Source organism: Diplotaxodon limnothrissa, linkage group LG7 (genome assembly GCF_057381915.1).
Source record: "Diplotaxodon limnothrissa isolate DT_005_m linkage group LG7, D_limnothrissa_male_GT1.1, whole genome shotgun sequence".
NCBI lineage: Eukaryota > Metazoa > Chordata > Actinopteri > Cichliformes > Cichlidae > Diplotaxodon > Diplotaxodon limnothrissa.
The window spans coordinates 15,904,254-15,925,159 of record NC_140602.1 but is presented as its reverse complement, the minus strand read 5'-3'; the positions used below and the strand labels follow the sequence as shown (position 1 = coordinate 15,925,159).

Below are 20,906 nucleotides of genomic sequence, written 5' to 3'. Positions count from 1 at the left end.
GTAATTTGTGCGCGCACGAACAGCACGTGTGCGCGGGTATAGGCTTTCAATCGGCACATAAAGCAAAAAGGCGCTACCGTAAAGACTGGTGTAAAAGCGCAAGGAAATTTATGCGGCGGATAGGAGGCGGCTGGCTTGACCGCGGCTCACAAATGACGGCTCACTTTACCGCGGTAATTTGAAGGATGCAGCCCGTGAATTTGGACACAGCTAATATTTAGCAACTCGCGCATGCTAGTTTAACTTGCATTACTGCGAGAGGCCGAATGCTTAAAATAAAAGGAGAGAGAAAGAAAGAAAGAAAAAATGCAAATGATAATAAAAAAAGTGAACAAAGACCATGTCTTGCAATAACCGTCATTTAAAACCAAAGTGAATGCTAACAGAGCTAGGTAAAAGTTCAATGAGACAACCATACTAGCTTTAGCTAACTTCATTTACTTTGAAAGTGAATTACAAACGTGTTAAATATTGAATTAAACATATCAATAACCGCTAAAAACACTATAAGACTAACTGCAAAAACGGGTAAAAAAAAAAAGAAAAACAATGAAGTGGAAATGCTAATAATAGTATAAATATACCCAGAGCGGATTAGAAATCAGGTATTAGACGGTACCGATTGGCACCGTCTAATACCAGATTTTCACTGTATTTGCTCCACTCCACTGTCTAATGACAACTTACACATTTGGAATTAAAAACATTGTTAAACAATTAACCGACGGAACAACTTCGTTTGGCTAAGATATTTTGAGTTATTTATTACTTACCTGTATTGTGGAAGATTCCGCAGAGGGAAATGGCAGTCCACTGAACACATATAACTTTCTCCGCGTTCCCGCCTCTTCACTTCTGGGAAGTTTGAGCATGCGCACTAGGCATCGGTTTTAGAGTTGTTGATTTAAAATAATTACATTTAATTGAACTGAAGAATGCAAATCTAGTTCATTAAACTTTTTGTTATTTTATGTTAAACCAACAACTGATAATGATTTAAAAACCTAAACTCAATATGTTCATGTTAAATAGACAAATGTCTATTGAATTAATCAAACAACTGCCTTAGTTGACTTTTTTGAGTGAAGGATAGGCTCCAGCCTCCCTGCGACCCTGATCGGGAGAAAGCGGAAGAGAACGGATGGATAAACTGATGATGTAGTTTGCACCTCACAGTGCTAAGAGGACATCTGCTTTCATTTAAGTGTAGACTAGGATAAAATAAATGTCTCACCATTTTCTCTTCTCTGAGTGATTTTCCAAGACAGAGTGTTTTTCCCTGTGAGGAAGAGACCCTGTGGATTTGTATATATTAGACCTCTGGACACGCTATTCACAATTCCTTTAGTGGTCACTTTGAAATTTGCTTCACTGTAATTAACCCACTGCTACTGAATCTGTCCCTCATCCCGAGTCCACCTGGAAATTCACTGACTATGAGAGCCACAAACAAAAAAAGTAAGACATGACGTCTGTTGCCAATGTGCAGTAGCATGCACACAGGACAAGCAATTACATCTGTTTGCTGACTGTGAGCGTTTTTAAATCATTTATGTCTTCATAAAGCCCACAGATCTGACAAACAGAGTAAATAAATAGTAAATGAACTGGTAGAGTGCTTTTCTACTCTATTTGAACACTCAAAGCAGTTTATATAAGCCTCATTCACACACATAGTCCTAAAAACTGTTTTTGTTTTTGTTTTTGAATGTGTAAATGCTTTTTGTCTAACCTTCACATACATTCACTGTCTGAAAAAACGCATCAGGTGAAACTCTGAGTTCAGTATCTTGCCTAAGGATACTTTGGCATGCAGACTGGAGCAGCCAGGGATTGAGCAACCAACCTTCTGTAGCAGATGACCTGCTCTACTTCCTGAGCCCAGGGGCTTTCATTAAAATCCTGCAGAATCCATTTTCTTCATTTTTCAAACACAAAAGGACATAAATTGAATTTCTTACAAATTGTTACAGAATGGCACGTCTACTAATGCAGGACTGGACTGAGCCATTATAAATAAAAATCAGCTTAACTTCACTGTCAGGAAAACAGTACGGGACAGATAGGTGCAGCGTGTCTTGTATTGCCATCTAGTGCCTGGTCAGTAAATGGCTTAAGAGCAGTACACATCACTGACATAATTCTTTAAAAATGTAAGCAGGAAACAATGAAAATACAAGAGAAATTATTAAATAGAAAATACTAGAATCATCTTTATTCACAAAGCACTTTTCAAAAAACAATTTGGTGAAAAACAAGGTGGGGCTTGCCCAGCTTTAAAGTGATTCGCTTCTAGAGTTGATCCATGTGTGGATTGGTTGATTTTTTTTTTTTTTTTTAATGATTCTTCACCACCAGATATCATAGCTTCACAAATAAAAACCTCGACTGAAATCAGAAACATTCAGGGTTATGCTCTTGATTTTCTCAAGATAAATATGGCAAAGTAAAATGCTTTCAGGTAATTAGCACATGGCTGGTGCAGAGAACGTTTTTCAGATTGGATCGCTTTTGTTTTTCTGATCATTCACGTTTAACTTTTTTTCCAGAAAAGATCATTCTCCATACTAGCCTTAGACATGACACACAAATGAGCATCATAAGCAAAACGACGGTCAACAAAAAAGCAATGACATCAAGAGACTTGTACACAAACCACGACATTTTGTACGACTGTGTCTGCAGATGACGGGTCCCTTTATGTCTTATAACATATTCTATCCAAAACACTGCCTGATCCAGAGGTTTCATAGGCTGATCTCTGTGCAGCCTGGAGAGCATCTGCATGTTTTCCCTGTAAGTGGAATTGTAAAGAGCTGTCATCAGTGCCTCTGCAAAGCTATCTCTTTTGAGCATAGCGATATCCACAATCACAGCTCCTCCTTTTGCTTTGATCCTGAAGAGATTATCGGGCTGATCAAAGAATAAGGGCAGTCCAACTATAGGCACCCCGTGGTAAATTGCTTCCTGAACTCCATTGGTGCCTCCATGGGTCACAAACACTCTAGTTTTGGGATGTCCTAAGAGATCATTTTGTGGCAGCCAGTTAACTAGTAACGTGTTGTTTCCCAGGTTGGTTGGCCTTTGTCGTATATATACCTCCATATAACCTTCTGAGGAAGTCGGGCAAAGGCTGCAGCAATTTCCTCAGTAACATGTTGAGGAAGCTTTGCAACTAAAGTCCCGAGGGTCATCACAATGACTCCGTGGTCTCCAGAGCTCTGGACAAATGTCTCCAGGTCATCAGGAAGCGCTTTTGAGGGTTTACATTGAAATCCACCCATGTAGACAATATTTGGCAATGTTGGACGTGGGAATTCAAAGACAAAATCATTTCTCATAAGCCATATATCAGCGTCCAGGAAAAACGTTGAGTAATCCACATCAGGCCCAAAGTACTTCATAACAACCGGTTTGTAGTTTGTTTCTGCCATGTGAAACAATGTGTACATGCCAATAATGTAACTCAACATATTCTTTATTCTCTCAGAGAAGGTCATCTTATCTGTTAACTCTGTTCCAGTAAAAGGAATGTATGCCAGAGGTGAGGGAGCAATAAGGAAGTGAGCCTCGCCTTGAATGGTCCATCTTACATTGAAAACCAGAGGAAGCTGAAGTCGGCGTGCCAGCATGGCCCCGCAACCGATGCCAGGGTCAGTCAAAAGCACATCGTATTTAGCAGCATGTAAAGACTGCATCAGCTCTTTGTCTTCAAACATCTGAACGATTGTTTCTCTCATCCCTTTGTGAAACTGAGTGAACTGTTCTACAACCACATTCCGGATCTGAATTTGAGTCCAGATGTGGGACCAAGAGGACGTAGGTTTTCCCTGAAGCCGGATTTCCAGCTGTTGAAACAAATATGTTTCAAAGTTTTCCTCAAATCCACTAGAGTAGGGAAGTGTGACAGAGGTATAGAGTGGAGATTTCTCACTGATGTACCAGCTATCAGATGGCCGAATGACAGTGATCTCATGACCTTTGGCATGCAGTTCCTCTATGAGCACTTTCATGTTTATCCAATGGCTTCCATCCAGTGGGAACACCAGAATTTTGCCCCCAAATGAACCAGGTGGTTGGAATGAGAGTAGCATAAAGAGGATCAAAGGTAAATAAAGCATCTTCATGACGTCCCTCAGATACCTTAAAAATACACAAAAACAAGTCGGTAACACAGTACTGCCTGATCATTTTTGTATAATTTGATATTTCCACTTGATATCTTGACTATATATGTCTACTCCACTGCAATAAAGAGACAAATAGTGTTTACTTCATTGCAATATTTGAAACCCAAAGTTTCTTTTTACCTATCAGAGATTATAGAAGCATGCTGTGCCCTATTGGGGCTCCCTGTCGTGTTTCTGATGTTTAAGAGCTGTGTGGGGATTCCTCTACTAATCTTCTCACAGGGATTCACTGAAATAATTTATGTAGATCAGAAGAGTTCAAATTATTTAGTACTTCATAAAACTCAAACGTCCTCTAAAAGACTAAAGAAACATGGCAAATATGGCAAAAATAAACATATGTGTATTGTCTTTTTTTGTTTTTGCTTTTTTATTTATTGTTGGAGCACCCAAACCTTAGAAATCTATGGATTAAGATATTTTGTTGTATTTAAAGCAGTTTTTAAAAAGCAGCTCAGTTTAAACTCATAAAACAGGGCTTCTTATACCTCACTGCATCAGTACTAACAGTATTATAACATTAGACATTAAAAGAATTTTTATGTAGGCATTTTAACTTTGGATACTTTGAATATATTTGCTGATAGTCTTTGTGTTCTGTGAGAAGCTGGACACATATGTCCATGTTATGGACCAAGCCAGGGTTTGGGAAACTCTGTGCTTTGGGGATGTGCAGCTCACACGTGCAGCTGGGCATTAACTGGTCATTCCCCACAGCTGGACCCACAGCTTCCATGCGGGGATGTGCCACACAACCAGCGCTGGACTGCTAGTCCACATTCCCACTCCCTTACAGTGAAAAATAAAAAAAAACTTTTATACCAGCCTGGGTCTTCATAATTCTCAGAGATTTAAAAAAATAAAGAAAGGGATCCAGACACAAAACTCAAATCAAACAGTATAATTGTAATTATCCACACCCACGCTCAATTTCACAAATAAAATCTTGCACCAGCCTCACTCTTCATAGCCACACGAGGGAAAAATTGAAAACATTCTAGAAATTTAAACTGTAATAATTGAATTAAGTTCTAATGAAAAACCGGCTCTGCGTCATTTTGGTCCACAGCCTATATATAATACAACTCCAACTGCAGTTTGCTTGCGAAAGACCACACTGTTTAATAAAATCAAATCCAACAAAGCTAGCTAAATCTGCCTTTAAGATCACAATCTAGGCGTACCACTCCATAATATCTAATTATAGACGTTTAATCATCCAAAATTAAAATAGTTAGACTCACATTTTTATCATAAAGTGTTTTATCACAAAGTGCGGGATGTTTCTCCAAACATATTTACATTTTAAGCTATAGTAATACTTACCCAAATGCTTCGAGCCGTGAACCCCAGGTTCAAGTTCGCTATCACGGTTATGCAATGTTTGGTGCTGTGTTAAATCCACCTTTTACACGGTGTACTGATTTGTGTTATACAAGGTGTGTGTACTGGGCTTTGAACTACTACTGCCAGAGTTCATGTTAGCTTGTAAACAGAACAGATGCATGTTTTCTGCCATCTAGTGTCCAATCAGTGCATTACTCTGTACTGCTTGATTGTTTACCTAGGCCAGAGCATTAAACTGCATGGGTGCATGCAAAAAAGTGTTTCCACAGCCTAAAATTACCAGAAACGATTATCTCTATGAGATCAGTTAGAAATGTGCTTATTAATGCAGTCATATTATGTTGAGATGGTTTATAGATGTATAGAAGTAAAAGTTCTGAATGTTTAAAAAGCAGCTGTAACTCATATCAATGGAATAACTTGGTTTATATGCACTTATAACTTAGTCCTGCTTCTGAGTTCTGTATTTTAGGTCCTGATCCTTCCTGGCTCACACACGGCATTATGACAGAATGAAAATAGCCAAATGCTCCAAACTGGACAGTGCTTCGTAGTGATAATGGTGATGACCCAAAGCAAACTGCAAGAGTTTCCCAAAGGCAAAGAAATGGGATATTCTCCAGTGACCACGTCAGTCACCCGATCAAAGCTCTTGAGCTTAAATCGGGTGTTTTTCCACTACTAAATACAAGACTGAATGCAGAAACACCCATAAACAAGCAGCAACTGTAAGTGGCTGCAGAGCATCTCACTGGAAATGCTAACATGTCACTATAGCAACTCAGAACGATATTCAGTAGTTTGTATAGATTCTGACTATGAATGTCTGACATCATTGGTGCACACTCCTAATGAGAAGACATGATGTCCTGGGTGATCTCTTTCCATATCTAGACCAGGGAAGCACTTAGATCCTGCACAGGCTGACGTGCAACTCGGTGGACCAAAATGTAAGGTCCCAGAGGTGCTCTATAGGTTTTAACGTAGGGTCCGGTCTATGGTTCAGTTTCTTATTCCTCCAGGAAATGCCTGCAGACTCTCACCACATGAGGCCAAGCATTGTTGTGCATCAGGAGGAACCCAGCACCCACTCCACCAGCATAGTAGTGAATGGCAGCCATAGCGCAGTTGGCTAGCCTGTAGAGGTCTGTCCCTCCCTACGTTATTATATGCCTTCAATGTAACAATGTTAAAGGCAGCAAAACATTCTTTTTCACATGCGTCTGTCACATATGCACAGGGTGAACTTGCTCTCATCTGTGAAAAGCGCAGGGTGCCAATGCTGGACCTGTAATTCTATGACAAATTCCAATCTGGTTCCACAGTGCTGAGCCGTGAGCACAGTCCCACTTGAGGATGCCAGGCCCTTGTGAAGTCACTGTCTGATTGCTTGGTCAGAGACACTCACACCAGTGTCCTGCTGCTGGAAGTCATTTTGTAGGGCTCTGGCAGTCCTTATCCTGTCCTTGGTGGCTGATGGGTTACGGACCTTCCACAGCTGTGCCCAGCTCTCCAAGTGTAACTGCTTGTCTCCCGGAATCTCCTCCATGCTCTTGAGACTTTGCTGGAAGACAGAACAAACTCCAGTGGCACATATGCCATACTGGAGGAGTGGGACTACCTGTGAAACCTCTGTAGGGTCCAGGTATCGCCTTGTGCTACCAGTAGTGACCCTGACCCTATAGTTAAATGCAAAAGTAGTGAAAAAACAGTCTAGAAATATGAGGAGGAAAAAATGTCACTGGCCTCCACCTGTAAAACCATTCACGTCTTGTCATTTGTCTCACTGATGCCCCTCTAGTGCACCATTGTTATTTTCATTAACACCAAACATTGTTATCATCCAGCATTGGCTATATTAAATGATATCAGCTTATCAGCCAATGAGATAACATTTACAATAAGTAGTGGTTTATCAACGGTGTCACATAAGTTACACTAGCTACATGTTTAAAGACAGTGTGATGATATTCAAGACCTAGAAGACTTTACTAAAATATATTTACTTTCACTGAAGATTTACATGTTTTTTAGGAAATAAAGGAGGGAATAAATAACGACAAAAACAAAAGAAATAAAAATATATGGGCCAAACTGTTGACACAGTGACTATAGGCTCAAAATTTGTTAATCGGTTCTTTTACTCTGTTTGACACAGGACAGATACAGAAAATCTTTACCACTTCATTTGACAATATGTTTTAAGTATTGGCTTTTGTGCATTTCTATACTTTGTTTTGTCATATTGTTGTTATTTTATTTAACTATTCTACATTAAACTATGTAGTCGTCTTTTCTCTTATATTATCTTATCTTGTAGAAGCCAGGCAACACTCATAAGACCACAGGCTTGAGTATGTCAATTAGTTTGTGGTCTTTTCATGATTCAGTTTTGCTTTGCGTGACAGTTAATATGTGCTGTTGTGCCACAAACATTCACAATTCCCAAACAGCTGATGTAGCTACATGTCTGACTGGTATTATACACTGACTAATTATACATCTGATTGATAAATAGTATCAATACATGTATATGCATATCAGGACAAAATTATTACCCCCCATGAAATTTAAAGTTTTTGTCGAAATTGGCCTGTGCTTTTTTTAATAGCGCAAGAGACTGTCAACATAGCACTTCCTGAACATACTATTTTTCATTAGACTGCACAAATTATTTCTGTTTGAACACAATAACAGTATTAATTCAGAAAAACAAAATTGACCAGGGTCAATATTATTATTCTCCTGAGAAACTGACCGTTTTATTTAGCCATGGTACAAACCACTGCTGTACGATGATGTGTTTTAACTTTGTGATGCTCAAAACTTGAAAGATTTAGATAAATTTAGATAAACGAAAGTAAAACTGGTGAAACATGTGTCTAAAGGCCCCAAACCAACTGCTAAGATTCTAGTAAATACTTTAGCTGAGCCTGCAATTGTAATTCAGTTCAATTCAATTTTATTTATACAGCACCAAATCAGAACATCAGTCACCTCAAGGTGCTTTATATTGTAAAGTAGACCCTACAATAATACATACACAGAAAAACCCAACAGTCAAACGATCCCCTGTGAGCAAGCACTTTGGCGATAGTGGGAAGGAAAAACTCCCTTTTAACAGGAAGAAACCTCCAGCAGTACCAGGCTCAGGGAGGGGCAGCCATCTGCTGCCACTAGTTGGGATATGAGAAGGAAGACAATTGTAGTCTTAAAGAAGAAAATAACTAAATCAATGCTCAGGAATAGACCCCAAGGTTTCAGACCAAGAAAAACTCTGCTTTTGCAAAACAGACACCTTCATGCTAGACTGGAGTATTCCCAGGACAACCTGGAGAAAGATTATACTGGCAGTGTGCCTAAAACTAGAGCTCTTTGGCCAAAGAGATGTTGCTTATGTTTACAGAATAAAGTGAGAGGCCTACAACCCAAAGAACATCATCCCCAGGGTAAACACGGTGGTGGGAGTATTATACTATGGGGAGACTTCAGTGCATCAAGAACTGGAAATCTTATCAAAGCAGAAGCAATAATTAAGAAAGAATGGTGTGTGAAGATTTTTATTTTAAAAAACCTTAAACAGGAAAATTGTGTCTGTGTCATCACTTTACCTTCCAACACAACAACGACCTTGAGCATAGGTCGCTCCTGGTGAAGAACTACCTACAGAAGACCAAAGTGAACGTTGCTGACTGGCCCACACAAAGCCCTGAATTGTATCCCACTGAAAATCTGTGGGGTGAACTGAAGACCAGAGTCCCTGCCAGACAGAAGACCATCACATCTGAAGGAGCTTGAGAGATTTGCCAAAAAAGAATTGATTGCTCAAGATTTGCTTGTGGGACTTGGTGAAAACTACAACAACTGACTCTAGGCTGTTATCCAGCAAAAAGGATACACAACTGACTGTTGGCAATAGGGAAGCTAATAATTTTGACCATGGTAGTTTCGTTTTTTCCTAAATAATTTTATTTCTATGTGTGAAGTAGTAACCATCCAAAATAAAACTAGGTTGTCCGTGTTTAAGATTCTTTGCTTTGTTTAACAGCATATAGGAAATACTCTTTTTTTAAAAACAAAAACAACAACAACAAAACAAAACAAAAAAAAAACAAGGGGATGGGGGGCACTAATTATCTTGTATAACACTGAACCTTTTCATGCTGTTAAATGGTTCGTTTAAGCAAAAGTCACAACTATGACTCCATCTGTAGTGGTGCGAAAATAAATATAAAATAATGTAAATATATTTATGTACGTATGTGGTGTCACAGCTGTCAAAACGCTGCTAAGAGTCTATGTGCGCTACACAGGTTTATATAAAGCTAACTCTCCAGCCCTTTGTTGTTGTTCTCACGCTAATATGCGAGATCCGTACAGCCGATTCGACTGCGCGATCGCATTCCGCCCCGACTTCCCCTCTGCCAGCGGCCTGGTGGTTTGAGATGAGTAGAAGATGTCGGTTTCGGGGCTGAAGGCCGAACTGAAGTTTTTGGAGTCAATCTTTGACCCAAACCACGAACGATTCAGAATAATAGACTGGAAACCCGATGAACTCAGTTGCCAATTCAACGTAACAGGGGAGAAGCTGCTGATCATCCACTGCAACATCACGGTGAGTCCAGGCCAGCTCTGCGCACAAGCTAACCCAGCGTCTGACTATCGACTGAAACCAAATCGGTCCGCGGAAGGCACCGTGTTTACAAATTAACTACGAATAAAGTCTTCGCTTTCATTTATAAACTGTGTCAGGCCATTAAAATCCGAGTAACCCCGTGGATTAAAGTGGACGACACACGAACAGTGTTATGTTCACTTTGAAAAATTATACAATAAAACGTCGATTAGTAACGACGCTGCGGTTGCTTTTGCTAGCTTGTTAACTGAAACTAACATTAATGCTAGCTTGTTTTTGTTTGCCAAATTAACTGCGTTACTGTTGAAAGTAGTACAACGGCTAACTTTATCACTTATGGCCTATATCTAGTTCAATTTAAACTTAATTTAGTTCGGTCATACGAGGGCTTTCACTACACCCCAGCTGCTTTCAAGCAGTATTTTACTGTGTACGTGTGTTTTTTAAACAGACATAGCGTCGAGGTCCCGTACATGGCTTTAATTGACGTGAAATAGAAGCGGTTTAATGGAATGCTGTTCGGTCGTCCTTTCTGCCTTTTTCAGTAAGTAGACTGATCCCTCTGACGAACTTACTGGCATACATTAAAGCGGTTACGTTAGTGTCTTCTTTATCTCGACACTAAAACCTGACGAAAGCGACGCAATGTACATGTGAAATGTACGTGACAATATTGCTTTTTTGACCAGCTGTTAACGTCAGCGGAACTGTATATTTTTTAGTAACGCAGCCCCCCCCCCACCACCACCACCAAAAAGAAACGAAACAGGGGCCTAGTATTTATACGCGTTTCACAGCCCGCTCCAATACATTAGCGATTAAAATCAAATTCAAACTTGCGCAAAGCAGACATTCCCAGCCATCACAAAATGTGGATGAAGGTAGGTGTAATCTATTAACAACTGAGGTTCTTTCTTTTCGCTTGGCACTTGTTTTGCTTGGTTCAGGTAAGCAGATGATGAATCTTCCTGACAACCTGACCACATCCTCCTCCTCTCAGCAAAAGCATGCACACACAGAGTTACACTTATGCGCATTTTGAGGACGCGCGAGTGCTTGTTGAAACGTTCCGAATACCCTGCCATATTGAGATTAAACCTCACTGTCTGTGTCCTTTTGAGTCAGCTCATGCTAAAGGAAAACTAGATTACACTCAGGTATATTGCATTCTTCCTGTTCAGAGGGGTAGCTGTGAGTTAAATGTGGCCCCATGCTGTGAACATGGTCATGTTGGATATCATTGGGTATGATTTGAAGCAGATTGCCACGAAGACATCAGAGCTACAGAGTGATTTTTTTTTTTTTAAATTTATTTATTTTTACATAGCTAGGATTATGCCAAAGCCCATTAGGTTTACTGCATTGATCATGTTGTGCACAAACAGCGATGTCACTACAAACTGGTCAGCATTTATACCAGTGCTTCATTCTTCTCCTGAACTGCATTCTTCTCTGCTCAGACAGAAACCTCCACATTAGTGATGGTTTAGGAGTAGAAGAAATCAAAACTGGAGGCATCTCCCTCTCTATAATTTGTGAATCACTGAGCTCCTATACTGCTATATCATTGAAAAGGTGGTGCAAGTTGTCACAGCCATACATTCATGTCTACCAGCTTTGCCACCAATGTAGATGTACAAGCAGCCTAAATGACCAAGCATGGCTTGAGGCACCACTGTTTGCAACGGTGACAATACAAATTATAATTGCCCCTTTAGACTGCAGTCTAGGGCCCAGTTTTCACCACTTAAGTTTGCTTCAGAAAGATGAGACTTTGAAGGAAAATAACATAAAACTGTTTCCTTTGCATCCTCCTTCTATGCAAGCATTGATGCAGAGGTTTTGTCTGAGTGGTGACCTCCATCAATCAGGAGAAGATTTCTAGTCTGATGTACTGCAATGACATCACAGTAGGTGCACACGGCTACCAATGTGGTGAGCACAAATAAAGCTTAAGGCTACGTAAGCAGCACATTCACAGTGTTATGCTAGCATCTAAGTTGGCAGACAGCCACAAAATATCTGATTAAAATAGTTGGAAAAACTGGCACGGCTGATACTTAAAAGATATTTAAACCAAGTCTTCCAAGGATTAGAAAAGCAAAGAGACATTTAATTCAAATCACGACAACAGTCACCTCAAGGGACTGTATATTTTAAGGTAGACCCTACAATAATACATACACCGAGAAACCCAACGTATGACTTCCTATGAGAAAGTGTTTGGCGACAGTGGGAAGGAAAAAGTTTGTTTTAACAGGAAGAAACCTCCAGCTGAACCAGGTTCAGGGAGGGGTGGCCATCTTCCACAAATGGTTGGTATGAAGGGAGGAAGACGGGTCAAAGCATAAACCAAATGTTCTGTCTCGTGAAACATAGGAGAGCACCCACTGATGCTGTTATTCTCGCTGGTATTATTTAAAGACAAGTGCACATTATTTACCATGTACACGTAGAGCCGTCATGTGAACGTAACAGATTTAGACAAATAGACTTCACTTTTCAGACCCAAATCAGATGCCTGGATCATCTTTTGTACTGTCTGTAGTTCCAGCCCTCTCCTGTTGTCATGAGTTTTGGGTTGCGACTGGGAGAACAAGGTCACAAATAAAAGGGGTTGATCGGTTTCCATCATATGGTGGCTGAGCTCAGTGTTATAGACTGGGTAAGACAGTCAGATATCCAGTGGGAGCACAGAGTAGAGTCCCTCTTGCTTCACTTTTAAAGGAGCTAACTGAGATGGTTCTGTTATCTGGCCAGAATACCTCCTTAACACCTACCTTTGGAGGTTTTCTGGGCACTGGCAACTAGGAGGAGACCCTGGGTCAAAACCAGAACACTCAGGTTATTTATCCCTGGGTACTGGGATGGAGTGGGTGTCCTCAAGGAGTAACTGGAGTAAAAAGATGTTTGAAATATAATGTTAAGGGTTACAGCTTCTGTGACCTGACCTTAGATAAGCTTGAAATTAGATGGATGAAATTATAGATGGCTTTATCCTAGACAGTCACACATACGGGTACACTTGACTGTTGGAGTTGTAGGCAATGATTTATAGGAAGTAGGAAGTGTCTTACAAACACAAAGGTGTTTTTTCTAGACTTCTCTGCAAAAAGTCTTTTATTTTCCACTTGTTTCAGCAGTCTTTTTCCAAAAATTCCTTGCCATTGTACTCTGTCCTTGATAAATTGTTTAAATACCTGCAGAGACTGACCCTCTAGCTCGCCCATTATGTACCACACACTCCAGCTTTCAAAAAGGGGGCCACTGTGTGCAAGTATAAAATAAACTTTACAGCATTTTTCTTGAATGAGAGTCAGAGTTCAGTTAGACAGAAGAATAAATGTTAAAATGTGTAACAACAGCCCAAATCTCATGACACTTAGTTATCGAAGGCGTAAAATAGAAGCAGGAACTCGGAAATTGATGACATTTTGTGTAAAAGATCAGTTTATCAGCTGAACTCTAGTATGGAGATTAGTAAGAAGTTGAAAGGCACATATTATTGAGTTACACTAACACTGCACTGTGCTGATAATAAAGGCATCGTAATTACCAGTTCACCAGTTTCTGACTTGTAAAGAGCATTCACGTCAGCATCCAAGTCATGGTTACAATTAGATGCCCAGTTTACACAGTGTAGTTTACATTGTGGCACCGTGTGTTTAACTCCTCCCCACAGTGGATGAGAGATCTTATGCCAGGTTTGATTGGAGGTTGTAAATACTATAATATTTTTCATCTGTGGCGCATGCATGTATCAGGCACTCAGTCAGATCCTATTTTAAACACGAGTTTGGCTTTTTGGTCATCACCATCTTTGTTGTTTGAAAGCAGGCATTATGATTGAGGGATGTTTCTGACTCAGTTAATCAGCATGATTACTCAGACTCTGGAAAACCAGCAGATTTATTAACCTTTAAAACGAGAAGAAAAATTGGTCTTGAACTTTAACTAAAACTACCAATCGAGACAAACTTCTTTTTTTTTTTTTTTAAAAATTGGGATCTTGAATCAGTTGAAAAGTAGGGAAGTTTTCTCAGACTTCAGTGCAGTCATTTTAACATGAATACTGCACAGTCATTACTGCATATTTTATACAGCATGTTTTCTCTCAACATCTTTCTTAACTTTCTGAAAAACCTAATCAAAAATAAAACATCTCTTATTAATATATACACGGTTCTCTCTTCTTCTGTGTGCAGTATTTTCTTCTCTTGGGCTTTACAAACTTTACATAGTACTACCATATGTGTCTAAATGCTTGTTTGAATACGTTTGCTGCTAGGCACAGCAGTTGAAAACTGTATTTTTACTCATGACTTTAAAAGCTGTATTAAGACCTAATTGAAATGTCAAAGGAGCACTTAACCACTTCTCTCTCGTGCTCGAGTTGCTTTCGCTCTTCAGCTTGTAGGAGGCTAATTTTGTGCAGTGGGTGGCTGTGTGGGCTAAGGCTTTTGGTTTGAAGTCACTTGTAACTCTGAAACGAACTTTATTACCCTTTATGTTAATCAGATTTCTAACCCAGGGTGACATTTTTGTTTCTTAAAAGCAGTGGTTTTCTCTGTACAATTCAAGTGCATTCTGTTGACTGTAAAGCCATCAGCACTTGAGCATGATTCTTATTGCTGCTGTTGCAGGAATCCTATCCCTCAACGCCACCAATATGGTTTGTCGACTCTGATGATCCCAGTCTGGCTGAAGTGTTGGAGCGCCTAGAAGATGTGAGGAAAGGCAGCACATTGGTAAGATGGTTAATATGGCTCTTGCTCCACATAGGATGCTTTGCTACATTAGGAAAATGTAATTTAATATTATTATTGACAGTTGATCTTCTCGATGTTTCTTATAGCTTCTACAGCAGTTGAAGCGCCTTATTTGTGATCTCTGTCGTCTTTACAACCTGCCACAACATCCAGATGTAGAAATGCTGGACCAGCCTCTACCAGCTGGCCCGATCACCCAAGACAGAAAAGTAAGCTCAGTAAATAAGAGTAAAGCTCAAGAGTCTTTCGTTGACCTTAGCTACTCACTGTTTTTCAATTTCCAACCTTTCACAGCACGGGTTATCAGGTGACGTGACATCTGAAGAGGAAGAAGAAGACGAAATGGGAGAGGTATCCAAATATGATCCATTGATTGATCGTCAATTTGTTTAATATCTTTGGGGTTTTTTTTTCTCTTTTCTGAACAAATGTATGTGTTCTGCCAGCAGGATATTGATCTGGACCAAGACCTGGACCATTACGAAATGAAAGAAGAGGAGCCGGTGGATGGAAAAAAGTCAGAAGATGAAGGGATAGAAAAAGAAAATCTGGCTATCTTGGAGAAAATCCGTAAAAATCAGAGACAAGATCACTTGAATGTAAGATTTCCATCTGTCACATTTTTAATCAAACCTTAATCTCAGTTAATATTTTTGGCTTTTGGAGATTATGAATGCACAATCACGATGAGATAATTAGTCTTTTGTATGAATTTCTACTAGAAAATAATTTTAATTATGATTTGTTTATTTTTTTCGGCGCGGTATAATTGACAGACTCATTGAGTCTGTCAATTATAAAGGGAAGAAGTTGTACATTCTCATGCAACCTACCAGTTTAACAGCAACCTCCAACACTCAGTGCAAAAATGCAGCAGTCCAAGAAAATTGTGCAAAATCTGAAAACCTCTGGTATGCTTCCTGTTTGTCCAGTTGTTTAACCGTCAGTTGTTTTATGTTGCAGGGTGCAGTCTCTGGCTCAGTGCAAGCCTCAGACCGCCTAATGAAGGAACTCAGGGAGATCTACAGGTCACAGAGTTACAAGACAGGTGAATACAAGGAACCATTACTCAATGCTTGTGGCTTGCATTGTATTTAATGTTTTTTTTTCCAGAAGCTTTAAGTGAAGCTCTTTGTGCGTTTGTGACTCATTTCACAGGTATTTATTCAGTCGAACTAGTCAATGACAGCCTTTATGAATGGCATGTGAAGTTAAGGACGTAAGTTCTTATTCTGAGTGTATTTTTATTCTATTTATATTTCCAACTTTGAAAATTATGCTTTTATTTGACCTTTTCTGTTGCTGTTTGTTACAGGGTAGACCCAGATAGTCCATTACATAGTGACTTGCAGGTCTTAAAAGAAAAGGAAGGAGTGGATTACATTTTGCTCAATTTCTCTTATAAAGTGAGTCCTATGGAAGTAATTGTCAACAGATTTATTTTTTTTGTAGTATAGGGCTGTCTTAAGGCAGTTTTTCTTCTTCTCTACAACAGGATAATTTTCCCTTTGACCCACCTTTTGTACGGGTTGTCTCGCCTGTGCTCTCTGGAGGGTGAGTGTGCAGTAGTGTTCCCAGCCCAAATTACATACATCATATGCATCTTATGAATGTTACTGCCCAGAATATGCTTTATGATTTGCTTGACAACTTCAAATGGTTTCTTCTGTTATTAAAAAATAACACCCCACTGTTTAGACTAAACAAATATGTAAATTCCTGCTGTATTGCAGCCTTAAGATTGTTTAAGCCATTTTATAGGTGGTGTTTAAAGAAATAACTTAAAAAAAACTAATAATAATAATACATTTTATTTATCGTGCCTTTAAAGACGCTCAAGGTCACTTTACATTAGTACAAAAAACCCATAAAACATAAGGTAAATGAAAAATAAAGTATAAAAGCTAAACAAGGTACAAATGGACTATGACGGAATCATGATGAAGGGTATGAAATTTTGAATAGATGGGTTTTAAGACGCGATTTAAAAGTGGAGAGAGAGTTTGGAATGCACTTCTGCCACATCTCCGAACTGTGAAGTCTCTGGGCAAAACAACTAAAGGGTCTGAGTCCCATGAAAGTCAGGCGAGCAGGTGGAACAGACAGAAGGGAAACTGAAGAAGAGCAAGGTGTACTAGGGGGTGAGTACGTATGGAAAGGATCAAATAAATATGGGGGAGCAAGGTTAAGAAGCGCTTTGAAAGTAAGAAGCAGGATCTTGAAATGGACACGGAGGTGAACTGGAAACCAACGGAGCGGTTTAAGAACAGGTGTTCTATGTTCAGTAGATCTAATTCAGAATATAATACGAGCGGCTTTGTTTTGAACTAACTGCAATTTATGGAGAGATTTGAGGTGGACCACAGAGAAGAGAATTACAAAAATCTAAACGAGATGTGACAAGAGCATTGACAAGTATGGCGTGGAGTGAGCGAAGGCAGTTAATATTACGAAGATGAAAATGGGAAGACCGAACTTAAACAGGATAAAACAAAGGAAGTCGGAAATAAAAAAATTTAAAACAAAAGTTGAATTACAGGTGCTTAATAAGGAGTTTGATGATATAATATATATATATATAATACTCTAAAGAGTTAAGTAAAAATAAAAAAAAGTGTGTGTCAAGTGGTTCAATAAAGCAAATGTTACATGAAATTAAGTGGCTTAGGATTTTTTTTTCATTTATTTATTTTTTAAAAGATACAGTGGCTTATGTTGCATTGTGCTCGGTACAGGGTAGAAATAACCTATTATCATAGAACAGGAGATCCTCTGCTAGAGAAGTCCTGTTGTAAATAAGTATGGTATGACTTGTGAAGATTCACTGTATCTATGCTTATGGCAGTAGAGGTGAAGCAGTTAAAATTTAATTTAAAAGGAATTATAAAGCACACGCCATTGCCATACATCACTGTGCTATACTTACTTTCAAGGCTTCTGATAATTTTAGCAAATTAAGAAAGAAAATTCTGGAGAGCAAGAAAAATACTTTTTTTTTTTTTTTTTTTTTTGAAAAGATTAATACTCTCACTCAATGACACATTTGTGAATCTTTTTTTTTTTTTTTTTTCAGTTATGTTTTAGGGGGAGGAGCATTGTGCATGGAACTTCTCACAAAACAGGTATGCAAATGGGATAAATAAAATAATAATTAGGACTAACAACAGGAACTGATTCATTTCTATTTGCGTTTGTTAGGGCTGGAGCAGTGCCTATTCCATAGAATCTGTCATTATGCAGATAAATGCAACTCTGGTTAAAGGAAAAGCCAGGGTGCAGTTTGGAGCCAATAAGGTAACACATATCATGAACTGGTGTGATGTTTGCTTTTGTTTTCAAATGAACTTTGTTTCAGTAATGAAAACAAGTAAAATAAATGGATCATCCTGCTTCTGCGTATTGACATGTTGCCTTTTGTCTTTCAGAACCAGTACAATCTTGCCAGAGCACAACAGTCATACAAATCCCTGGTTCAGATTCATGAAAAGAATGGTAAGGAAAGAGTTATGAATTACTGACACTCAATAAACACACAATGGGAACATCATGATCCTTAGCTAATGGTCCCCATTCACTGATGCATGTATACAGTCTACTTTCATATAAATGTAAACATGAGCAAGCTTTTCTTACTGGGAAATTAAAATTTATAGGCAAAAGTTTAAAAAAAAAAAAAATTAACCTTTTTACAAACAAAATCCATACTAGTCCCACTGTTTTTTCACACAAATTACAATTTGAGTATTATGTTTTTACTAATGGCATTTCCATTAGCTTTAAGCATACTTCCACATATGTAAAATACCACTGCATTTTTGTACTGTACTTCCTTAAAGGTTATAAGTGCATGTTTCATTTGCATGTATATACACACACCCTGTTTCTCTTGGTTTAAAATGGCCTTTTTTTGGGTACTGCAGTCATTTGTGGGTCATCGATGTGACGTAGTATTTGGTATTCATGCATGAACGCATTTATGTATGAATGTTTTATAAATTTGTGTCTCTGAATCATATTTTGTGCCTAAATTTCTGTATAAAACAATTTATTCAGTTCATGACAAAAGCTGAGTCTATAGTAAAACTATTAAATAATAAAAGCTATTAGATAAGAAAGATCTGAGATTGCACTCCTTACTTTCACAACTATTACCAGTTTAAATAGGGTTTTACTTGGACACCAATGTTGACCTTTGTTTTTGGTAGCAATAGTATAAACATATCACTTTTTTATGACATACACTGGTCATACCACCTGCCATGAAAAGTGTACCAGCCTAGATGTATTTTATTTTAAATATTTTACCATTTAAAGAGATGGTCTTCTGTTCATTTAAACGAACAGTTGGACCATGTGACATTTACAGGTTTTAGATAACTTTTAAAAATTCATATTTGAAGGCACTACAAATGTATTCAAACTAAGTTTTATAAAATAAACGAATTCATTTAACAGAAATGATGCGCTGGTGCACAGAAATAGGTCACATCAATGACCCACATGCAGGATGAACTGTGCACTCTTCTTTCACCACATCTGTGTTACAGTTCTAGTTGTTTGAAACTGCATTTATATCAGGCTTTTGTGTGTTCGTGTACAATATGCACTGTCAATGAATTCCACTTTAACAAGGCTTCTTTAAATAACTGCGTTTGTCTTTCTGTTCCTTCAGGTTGGTACACACCACCTAAAGAGGATGGATAAGGAGCTTCTACCACTATGCACCGGGAACATGTCTTTGAGTCGTCTTGCTTTCTTTGGAATATTTTCCCTCTCTGACTTACTGGGAATATATCATCGTTCTCACAGAAACCATCTCGTGGCTCATTTGACAAGTATTCCCGTCACCTCGCTCCAGGAAAGACTTTATTCCGGTCTCACTTTGCTTCTCCCCCTCAGTGTTTTAGTGAGGAGGATTATGTGAGGTTATCACTAGTTCTGTTTTCTAAATATGCTCATTTGTCTTTTGAAAACAAACAAAAAAAAACAAAAAAAAAAAAATTTTTCTCCCTTGAAATTTGGGGAAATGCTTTTTCTTCAGCTGCTTTGACAAAGCGGGCTTCACAGTCCATTACCCCTCATTTAGTGGGAATTTTAAAGGAAGATTGATACGGAAGCAGAACCTCCTCACAACTGCTTTTTTTTTTTTTTTTTTTTTTTTTTTTTTTCTTTCTTTTTTTCTCTTTTTTGGAAATTAACTGGTACATAGATGCAAACATTGTTCTAGAAATATTATTTGGCTTTTTTTTTTTTTAAATTATTTGGGTATCCTAGACAACAAATGATACGATTCCATATTTTGTAAGCTTATCTTAAATTTGAGATTACCTACTCACTGTTTTTTGTTTTTTGTTTTGTTTGTTTATTTTGTTTTTTTTGGCACTTTTTATAATGTGTGAAGAACATCGGGTCAAGCAGAAACAAAATGCTGCAGTGTTGTGAACAAGTCAACTTGCAGTTAATTAGAAAATAAGGCCGATAGGTATGAAATAAATCAGAATTTTCATATTGTATATCTTATAGTGAGAGGATACATAAGATTGGAAGTTCTAACCCCTCTTGGGTCCTCTTGCCTTATTTATGTCAAAGGCTGCAAGTGCTTTTTTTTTTTTTTTTTTTTTTTTTTTTTTTTTTTTTTTAAATAGCTGTAGAGGTTGATGGCTAGTTGGATGCTGACAATGAAGCCATCTGTGTGTAAAGTTAACAGCACGTTGTACAGAAGCCCCCTAGTCAGCCGCTGATCTAAAAAGCTGGGTTTGATTTGATTGCAGTCATTTCATCCAGCATATCTGCTGGAGTGGACTTTATTGAGGAAATAAATTAAGGTTTTTTTGGATGTTCCTCTGTTCATTTTTTTTTTTTTTTTTTTTTTAATTTAATTTTAAAGCAAACTTGTCATATCATCCTCGCATAAATTTGTTGTAGTGTTTTGTTTGTTTGTTTTTTGTTTTGTTTTTCGTTCCC

At 38.4% G+C, this 20,906-nt stretch overlaps 1 protein-coding gene and 1 pseudogene across 3 annotated transcripts; one reads left to right on the top strand and one right to left on the bottom strand.

Moving 5' to 3' along the window:
* Positions 1–2,291: 2,291 nt before the first annotated feature.
* On the bottom strand, positions 2,292–5,599 carry LOC146628058 (UDP-glucuronosyltransferase 2C1 pseudogene; annotated as a pseudogene). Its single transcript, XR_014906331.1, has 2 exons — positions 5,517–5,599; positions 2,292–4,143 (listed from the first exon to the last, which is right to left on the bottom strand). The product of XR_014906331.1 is annotated as a UDP-glucuronosyltransferase 2C1 pseudogene (transcript).
* A 4,341-nt stretch (positions 5,600–9,940) lies between these two features.
* On the top strand, positions 9,941–20,059 carry LOC146628057 (ubiquitin-conjugating enzyme E2 Q2-like). 2 transcript variants are annotated; one of them, XM_085357539.1, is made up of 13 exons: positions 9,941–10,152; positions 14,817–14,921; positions 15,029–15,151; positions 15,237–15,293; positions 15,392–15,541; positions 15,906–15,990; positions 16,101–16,161; positions 16,258–16,348; positions 16,438–16,496; positions 18,016–18,064; positions 18,141–18,236; positions 18,368–18,434; positions 19,615–20,059. In XM_085357539.1, exons 1-13 carry the CDS (start codon positions 9,994–9,996, stop codon positions 19,644–19,646), a joined length of 1,134 nt encoding a protein of 377 aa, XP_085213665.1. In that variant the 5' UTR covers positions 9,941–9,993; the 3' UTR covers positions 19,647–20,059. The 2 variants fall into 2 exon arrangements, with proteins under 2 accessions (XP_085213665.1, XP_085213664.1); XM_085357538.1 differs by having other exon boundaries at positions 15,389–15,541.
* The last annotated feature ends 847 nt before the right edge of the window (positions 20,060–20,906 follow it).

What these genes read in the sequence shown, in the direction of transcription:
- LOC146628057 (XM_085357538.1), top strand. Translation starts at nt 9,994, where the DNA reads ATGTCGGTTTCGGGGCTGAAGGCCGAACTGAAGTTTTTGGAGTCAATC. An exon ending in GTCACAGAGTTACAAGACAG is followed by an intron (nt 15,991 to 16,100) that starts GTGAATACAAGG and finishes CTCATTTCACAG; the next exon opens with GTATTTATTCAGTCGAACTA. An exon ending in TGGCATGTGAAGTTAAGGAC is followed by an intron (nt 16,162 to 16,257) that starts GTAAGTTCTTAT and finishes TGTTTGTTACAG; the next exon opens with GGTAGACCCAGATAGTCCAT.